The sequence below is a fragment of the Malania oleifera genome, chromosome 4, assembly GCF_029873635.1.
Source record: "Malania oleifera isolate guangnan ecotype guangnan chromosome 4, ASM2987363v1, whole genome shotgun sequence".
Taxonomy (NCBI): Eukaryota; Viridiplantae; Streptophyta; class Magnoliopsida; order Santalales; family Ximeniaceae; genus Malania; species Malania oleifera.
Window position 1 is genome coordinate 13,402,042 of NC_080420.1, and position 9,605 is coordinate 13,411,646.

Genomic DNA, 9,605 nt, shown 5'->3' on the forward strand with positions numbered 1-9,605 from the left:
GGGAATCGGTGGGATCTATTGAAATTTCTGTGCAAATTGGACCGGTCACCTTCGACATTACATTCCAAGTCATGGCCATAACCCTGTCTTATAGCTGCTTATTGGGGAGGCTGTGGATACATAACACCGGGGCAGATCCGTCTTCTTTGCACCAATGGGTCAAATTTGTAGTGGATGGGAAATTGGTTTGCGTATACGGGGAAATGGACTTGATGGTAACCAAACCCACTTCCACCCCTTATGTGGAAGTCGCGGAAGAGGCATTGGAGGACTCGTTCTGAGCCTTCGAGATCGTAAATGTCACAACTATAACAGAAGGATCTCCAATCCCACACCCTCAGATCTCTGCCGCAGTGCATATGACGACATCCAAAATGATCAGACAGGGGTACCATCCAGAAAAAGGGCTCGAAAAATACCTCTAGGGGATCCGAAAGCCGTTAATGCTTAAGGAAGTGAAAGACAAATATGGCCTTGGCCACATACCTATGGCGGCAGACCAGAGGAAGAAAGCTGAAGAGAAGAAGATGCGGAGGATGGAAAGAATCACCGGTGAAACAAGCTCCAAGGAAGGACTGCACGTCCCGTCCATCAGCCAGACCTTCGTAAAAGGCAGTCAATCCCACTTGGATGCAGAATTGCGGCAATTAAGTATATCAGTATTGGATGCTGAAGTCCCCTCAAGCACTTCTACAAAATGGATCCGTCATTTCCAACCTGGAGTACAACTTCAGAACTGGAGCTCTTTTGATTTACCAGATATCATCATGTAATGATCTTTTTTTTTCAGAATTTGTTTAATTCTGTTTTCCTTTTGTATTCCCCCGGCTGCTGAAAAATCGGGGAAGCTCCTTAATGAAAATGAATCATGCATTCCTTGTCATTTATGCGCATTTTGGAAATCAACTGTCAAAATTTGTTTGTTAATTTCATGTAGGAATAAAGAAAATAACAACACCAGAATCCCTCGCCAAGTAATTGACATTAACTTTGAAAATCTAATCCATGAAACCGAAATTGAAGATCAAGAAATAAACTTGTCCCCTGAAATGGAAAAAATGTTAAAGTCCGATGAAAAACCAACCTTGACTAGTGCGATCCCACTGTCGTGATCAATCTTGGAACCAAGGAAGAACCCAAGCAGGTGAAGATCAGAGCACTACTAAAGGGTGGAGAAAAGGACAAAATGATTGAATTACTAAGAGAATACCGGGATGTGTTTTCCTGCTCGTACCAAGACATGCCATGTTTAGACACAAATTTAGTAACCCACAAGATCCCACTTCACCCGGATTCAAAGCCAGTAAAGCAGAAACTGAGGAGAATGCAGCTGGAGATGTTACTCAAGATAAAGGAGGAGGTACAGAAATAGCTTAAGGTAGGATTCTTGGAGGTAGCCCAGTACCCTGAATGGATGGCCAACGTTGTCCCCATAATCAAGAAGAACGGTAAAGTACGAGTTTGTGTCGACTACCGGGATCTAAATAAAGCAAGCCCTAAGGACAACTTCCCTCTCCTGCACATTGATGTTCTAGTGGACAATACCATGGGGCATGCTTTATTTTCATTCATGGACGGATTCTCGGGATACAACCAAATCAGGATGGCACCTGAGGACAAGGAAAAAATGAATTTCATCACATTATGTGGGACTTTCTACTATAAAGTCATGCCATTCGGACTAAAAAACACCGAATGGAGGATGTTGTTCGATAGGGCAATCAATGTTTGGGGACATGGGATAGGTGCGGTGCTCATATCACCAAATGGGAAACATTATCCGGTGGTAGCTAAGCTCATCTTCCCTTGTACTAACAACATAGCCGAATATGAGGCATGTATATTGGGTCTGCAGATAGCTTTGGATCGGGGTGTTAAGCGACTAACAGTAAAAGGAGACTCGGCTTTGGTCATCCACCAGCTAACCGGAGAATGGGAAACTCAGGATTCCAAGTTGGTACCGTATCGAGAGTACATTCAAAAGATGATAGAAGGGTTTGACAGTATCAGTTTCTCTCACACGCCAAGAGAAAACGATGTAATGTCTAATGTGCTAGCCACACTGGCAACATTATTCAAGGTAGAAGAAGGGGTGAAGATCGAAACTATTCAAATCAGAGTACAACCCGAACCTGCCCACTGCACAGTGATAGAGGAGGCCGACGGGAAACCGTGGATTTATGATATCAAAACCTACATCCAGAAAAATGAGTATCCCGAAGGGGCAGCCAGTAATGATCAGAGGACTATCAGAAGGTTGGCCATGGGTTTCTTCTTAGATGGTGAAGTTTTGTACAAAAGAAATCATGACATGACCCTCCTACGGTGTGTAGAGGCACAGGAGGCCCGACAAGTCATGCGTGAGGTTCACGAGGGAGTCTGCGGTACCCATGCTGGAGGCCACTCATTGGCACGAAAAATACTTAGGAGCGGGTATTATTGGATGACCATGGAGAGAGATTGCATTGACTACGCCCGAAAGTTCCATAAGTGCGAAATTTATGGTGATCGGATCCAAGTCCCACTAGCCCCACTTCATGTTCTCTCCGCACCTTGGCCCTTTTCAGCCTGGGGCATGGATGTGATCGGGCCAATAAGCCCAAAAGCCAGTAACGGACACCGTTTCATCTTTGTGGCAATCGATTATTTCACTAAATGGGTAGAAGCTGCCTTGTACTCCAGTGTCACACAGAATGTGGTAAGTCGTTTCGTCAAAAAAGAGTTGATCTGCCAGTATGAAATCCTTGAAAGAATAATCACAGATAATGCCAAGAACCTGAACAACGCAGTAATGACCAAACTATGCAATCAGTTCAAGGTCAAGCATCACAATTCAGCGCCGTATAGACCATAGATGAATGGGGCGGTGGAAGCAGCCAACAAAAACATTAAGAACATTTTGGAGAAGATGACAAAAACTTACAGAGATTGGCATGACAAGCTTCCCTTCGCCCTGATGGCTTACAGGACTACGGCCAGAACCTCCACGGGTGCTACTCCCTTCTTTTTGGTGTACGGAATGGAGGCAGTGGTCCCTGTAGAAGTTGAGATCCCATCTCTAAGAGTTCTGAAAGAAGTAGAGTTGGCTGAGGTCAAGTGGGTACAATCTTGGTATGACCAGTTAAACTTGATCGAGGAGAAAAGGATGGCCGCCATGGCAAATGGACAATTGTACCAAAGAAGGATGATGAGAGCATTTAACCGAAAAGTGCAGCCCCGACAGTTTCAGGAGGGGGACCTAGTACTGAAAAAGATTTTATCGATTCATACGAACCCTCGTGACAAGTGGACACCAAACTATAAAGGGCCTTATGTGGTAAGGAAGGCATTCTCAGGAGGCGCCCTTCTGTTAGCAAATATGGACAGAACCGACCTATTGCACCCTATTAACTCTGATGCTGTAAAGAAATATTATGCCTGATGGTTGTATACATCTCCAAAAGAAATTAATGAAAGGATCATAGTGTTATTTCATGTGTTCCCTCTTTGCTCATTGTTTTGATTAAATGACGAATGGCTATTTTTGGACCAACAGTTCCTTTAAAGAACCCAATGTTTTTAATCACTTGATAAACCTTTTTGAGCTTTAAAATCGAAACCATCTTCTTTGAAAAAGTCATTTCCCAAAATTTAAACCGGGTTGGGATTTTCAAAGGTCAAACAAATCATGCGAGGTAATAATGCAATGCCAAAATGACAGCAGGCCATTTTTCTGCTACCCAAAAGTTAGAGAAAGAAAACACCCCTTGATACCCTCTATTGTGCCTAAAAATGTTTAATCTTTCATTTAAACCCGCCAAAGGATCACACCCCACATTGGGGCAAATTTGGAAAGACCGATCTCGAAAGAAGCCTAAATAAATAAATGGAGGCACGATTCCCCGTAAAAAAATGGAAAATGATGCAAAAGAACGAGGGGAAAATCAAAGCACAGGAAAGGCAGGAGATATGCATCGTTTGTGATCTTTGGCCAATTCACTCTTTGGTAAAATTTATAAGTTCGAGCCTCATTCACCCTTTCTTCTTTAACCAATACCCACAACCTACATTACAACCTGAATGAAAAGACCTAACTAGATTGGCACATGTTGTTGCCTCAAATGATTTTTCAAACTCAATATTAAGTCTGAACTACGTAATGACTTGATCCTGAAAAGGTACGTAGGTAGCTTGTTCAAAAGGACGAGTTCGGTCAAACTCTTGCAAAAATGTCTCACCCCAAACTGGGACATGATTTATTGCCAAGGGATGGGTTTTGAGCCTTGGTTTCCTTATTCTTCTAAAAACCTAAATTCCCGAGCCTACGTTTCGTCCCGAGTCTTAAAGACCATCCAGAGATCAAAACGTGAAGCAAAGCACCAAGATAAGCCTTGAGCAAACAATGGACCTAAGGGCACTATTCAACCTTAGAATACCAAAAGGGTCAGCCTCCTTCTAGTTGAAGCTGGGACAGTTATCGCAAGAACAAGAGACTTTAGTTTTCACAAATTAATGTCGATACCTTTAAGAATAGGAAATGTTGTTGTAAAACTTATCTTTTTCCTGAATAAATTTTGAATGCAACAGAACAACTATTTCGCACAGTTTGACGTCTTGATTCAGCGCATTAATGACATAAATGCATGATTATTCTTATTGTTAGGAATTCCCCATTTACTGAAGTCAAAAATCAGGAACCCAATACACCAGGAGGGTGTTCAGGCACCAATGGGGAGCTTGAAACATGTCAAACATCAGTAATGAAGGAATACTGGGTCAGATTCGAAGTACTCCTTCAAGTTTTGGGAATCACTAGAAGCGTTAGTGATCAACTACCGGGATAGATCTTGAACAATCCCTGAGCTTTGAAGATCATGGAAAGTACCGACAGTCAGACACTAGGGCAGAAATTGAGCATCTTTCGAATTTTGAAGAAAGTACAGATAGAGAGACACTATAGCAAATGTTGAGTATCTTCTGGAAAGTACCGACAGTCAGACACTGGGGCAGATTTTGAGTGCCTGTAGCAATTTGAAAATGGTCAGAGCCGTGACAAGAAAAGCACTGGGACAGATTTTGAGACCCTTTTGGAATTCAAAACGCAGTAAAGACTAATAGTCTATGAATGAAACCGGGGCAGTTGTTGAGTTCCATTAAGGTGAAGTCGGGTACCGTCGTGCCAGACTAGAACTTAGAAGTGTGGCCAAGATCCGGGATCGAGAAGAAAGGTCATGCATCCTCATACATTTCATGCATGCACTTCACGTATCCTCATGCATTTCATGCATTTAGTGAAAGGCATTCCCATTATAGGTAGCAGCATACAGACATATCATGTAACGGGCATCATGTATATATAACAACATGCCCCTGCATTCAAGCATCATAATTTAGTAACATGCATGCATATAACAGTAGAGCACCATTCATTCATACTTGCCTGGTTGAATAAATTTTTGATTAATCCTGTCGCATCCATAGCCAACCATCGCAGGGGTTTGGTCATTGTACCCCCATGGCCCAAATTTTTACATTCATAACAAGCCATTCAGAGGATATTATAACCCAGTTCGGTGTGCCAGCAATACTATTATCCTCAGTAAAAAAGAAAAAAAAAACAACGAGAAAACACCCAAATTTTATTAATTTCCCTCACTTATGGCGGAAGAATACCGTGGTTATAGTCACGGTCCTAGGAGATTACAACCAAACTCTCCCAAAACCCAATTTAAAAAAAAAAAAAAAAAAGTCTGACCTTTTCTAGGTCACGTACACATGGATTTTCATTTCAGGCTGAGGAACGAGGAGTCTGACCTTTTCCATGCGCCATGGTTTTGAGCCATTTTGCTCTCGCTGGATGTCCTCCCGTCTTTTCTCTAACTTAGCTATTCTAGGCCTAAGGTCGTTGGAGTAAACTGCCACCATTTTTCTCAAATCATCGATTTCCCATTTTAACATCATATTTTCTTGAATTAAGTTTCTCGTTTTCCGCTGTTCCTCTTGGTATTTCATCCGTAAGGCGTAGGTTTCATTCCTGAGGAGGGTCACAGTCTCGTTCTGTCTCTGCAAGCGATGGACAAGGTGAGATGTCGAAGACATTGCCTGGGCACTATGATAGAGTGCCTGATTGACTATGCCTACATCGGACATCGTGGCCAGTACTACCTCATTCCTCAACATGTCTTTTTGGAACTGAGGAGAGAGCTGGAAGGAACTGAGAATAGTTGAACAGGATGGCACCTCGGGTGCCACATTCAAATCAGGAACCTGCTTAGAAGATGAGGCCCCTGCCATGAGAAACAGTTCAGAGTTTTGAAAGATTGGAGATAGTCAAGGTGCGGTTTCTCGTAACAGAGGATGGCCAAAGATAGGTTATAGTCACGCTTGGAGTTTGCCTGTGGTGTTTAAGTGTGAGAGGAAGTCCGCTTAAATAGAATAAAAAAGGATTGTCATGCTAAGTGTGTGTCTGACAAGATGACGAGAGAGGCGACGTGCATCGAGAAGCCCCCAAGGATTGTGAGCAAAGTAAGTTATGGGAGTTGTGAAGTCCCCTTAGTGGAGGATTACGTTCACAAGGTGGCGAAAAAAAAAATCCCGATACAGATTTTGAGAGACGTGTAGCAGTCATAATATCTAAACCCAAGGAAAAAGAAAAAAAAAAAAAAGAGGGCTGCACATTTATTCTCGGGGCCTGTTTTTAAAAGAACCTAAGGCCAATTTGTTTTGCACAAAGCCCAACTATTTAAATTATCCCGGACTTTTTTTTTTTAAAGGGAAAGTGGGTTGGCTTGTTTTAAAAATGACTTGGGCTCTGTTTCTTTCTGAATTGGGCCGGCCCGGTTTTAAAACTCAATCCAAGACCAACCATCTAAATAGACCCGGGCTTTATTTTTTTAAAGGGAAAGTGGGTCGGCCTGTTTTAAAAATGACTTGGGCCCTATTTCTTTCTGAATTGGGCCGGCTCGGGTTTAAAACTCAATCCAAACCCAACCATTTAAATAGACATGGGCTTTATTTTTTTAAAAAAAAAGGAAAAGTGGGCCGGCCTATTTTAAAAATGACTTGGGCCCTGTTTCTTTCTGAATTGGGTCGACCTGATTTTAAAACTCAATCCAAGCCCAACCATTTAAATAGACACGGGCTTTATTTTTTTAAAAGGAAAAGTGGGCCGGCCTATTTTAAAAATGACTTGGGCCCTGTTTCTTTCTGAATTGGGTCGGCCCATTTTAAAATTCAATCAAAGCCCATTTTTTGAAAGCAAACTCAAACCCAATTCACTCAAGCCCGTCTCAAAGACCACACGTGACCTAAACACGTGATAAAGCCCATGTGGCTCGCTCATGATCCCTCAAATTCACTCAACTCACTCGATCCGAAGATGAGTTGACTCACCCTCGACCTCACCACCCCAACTGAAACTCTAACGTTTGAAACCCTAACCCTAACTTCTAAACCAGAAACCATAAATGCCTCAAGCCCTAAATTTCTATGCAAATAACAACAAGCAATCGAGCATACACAAAATTGAAGATATATATATAAAGGGAAGAAAGAAAGAGCTTATCTCCTTTGGGAGTTCGAAAGAACTCCCTTTGCATCTGTGCAGATCTTCCCTACCGAGGCACTCCCGGTGATCATCATTTGTCTGGGCTTCATCAGATCTCTCCAGATCTGACTGCGAAGACAGGATAGGAGGCCGATCGAAGCTGGATCACCTCTAAAGATGTTTAGGATCTTAAGTTTGCCAAGATCTAAGGTCTCTGAAGAACGGTATAGAGAGAGAAAGAGAGTTTGGAGGTAAGCGAGAGTGGGAAAGAAATTACAGAGGGGCTAGGGTTTCAGGTTTGCAGCAAATAAGAGCAGAGCACAGAGACTAAAAGAGAAGAACAGAGAGGGTGAAAGAAGAGAGAAGAGAGAAAATAGAAAGAGAGGGCGTTGGAGGGAATGAAATGCAGGGAAATAAACAGAACAAAAAATTAGGGTTAAATATCTAAAGCCCCGGAGCCACAAGATTCAACCACGTGGCAATCCATCGTCCGTTCGATCAAAGAGTCTACGTGGCCACCCTAATCACCGCACGATCAGGGTGGCCACGCAGATGGTTAGGATTGTGCCACGCCTTGATCCAGGTCACATTTGACTAGCCACTCAATCATCAACACGTGGCTCATTCTCCCCCACACACAAAAAGTCTGCGTGGCCACCCTGATCACCATACGATTTGTGTTTTCCAAGGATGGCTAGGATTGTGCCACTCCTTGATCCGGGTCACATTTGACTAGCCACTCAGTCACTCACACGTGGCACCTCTCCTCAACCACACGATCTGTGTTTTCCAAGGACGGCTTGGATTGAGCCACATCATCGATCCACACCCGCATACACCAGCCATTCAGTCACTGACATGTGCACCTGTCCTCAACTGCACGATTTGTGTTTTCCAAGGATGGCTTGGACTGAGCCACGTCATCGATCCACATCCACATACACCAGCCACTCAGTCACTGACACATGACACCCCTCCTCAACCGCACGATTTGTGTTTTCCAAGGACCTCTTGGATTGAGCCACGTCATCGATCCACACCATATACACCAGCTACCCAATCACTAACACGTGGTACCTCTCCTTAACCGCACGATTTATGTTTTCCTAGGACGGACCAGATCATGCCACGTCTTCGATCTGGGTCACCCTCCATCTTCCCTTTTTCTGATCGGCACATAACCTTACTCAAAAGACGACACGTGATCAGTTGTATGACCTGGCTAAAATAGGTGTCTTTTAACTTTGTAAGCCTATTGCTATAGATAACATAGGAGAGTTCCTATTGTTACTCCAAAGCAACAAGACCTATAACGAGGGGCAGCTGTAGACACCCCAATTTTAACCAGGCCTTTCCGAGGAGACCTCATGTCAAAACCTTCCCACACGGTTGTGGACCCCACACATCTTTGTAGGTCCCACATGGCTTGTGGGTCCCACATATCTCCATTGGGCCCCACATGTGTTGTGGGCCCCACATCTCCTTGCACGCTAGCACGGATTCCTACATCCAATGCATGTTACCCCATCTAATACGCTAGATCGGATTCCTACATCCGATGCACGTTACCCGCTCTGGTACGCTAACTCGGATTCCTACATCCGATGCACGTTACCTCCTTTAGCATGCTTGTACCTGTTGGCTCAGGTTCCTATAACTCTTAAATGGCTCGTGGACCCCACATTGCTTGTGGGCCGCACATATCTCAATTGGGCCCCACATGGTTTGTGGGCCTCACTTCTCCTGGTACGCTAGCTCGGATTCCTACATCTGGTGCACGTTACCCCCCTTTGGAACGCTAGCTCGGGTTCCTACATCCGGTGCACGTTACTTGCTCTGGTACGCTAACTCGAATTCCTACATCCGATGCACGTTACCTCCTTTCGCATGCTTGTGCCTGTTGGCTCGGGTTCCTATAACCCTTAAATGGCTCGTGGACCCCACATTGCTTGTGGGCCCCACATATCTCAATTGGGCCCCACATGGTTTTTGGGCCCCACTTCTCCTGGTATGCAAGCTTGGATTCCTACATCTAGTGCACGTTACCCCCTTTTGGTACGCTAGCTAGGGTTCCTACATC

At 43.9% G+C, this 9,605-nt stretch overlaps 1 protein-coding gene across 1 annotated transcript; it reads left to right on the forward strand.

Moving 5' to 3' along the window:
* Positions 1-1,414: 1,414 nt before the first annotated feature.
* Positions 1,415-2,854, forward strand: LOC131153694 (uncharacterized). The gene has a single exon (XM_058106142.1). The coding sequence runs from the start codon at positions 1,415-1,417 to the stop codon at positions 2,852-2,854; it is 1,440 nt and encodes a 479-aa protein (XP_057962125.1).
* The last annotated feature ends 6,751 nt before the right edge of the window (positions 2,855-9,605 follow it).

Excerpts from the sequence above, each read along its gene's own strand:
- LOC131153694 (XM_058106142.1), top strand. The coding sequence starts at position 1,415 with ATGGCCAACGTTGTCCCCATAATCAAGAAGAACGGTAAAGTACGAGTT.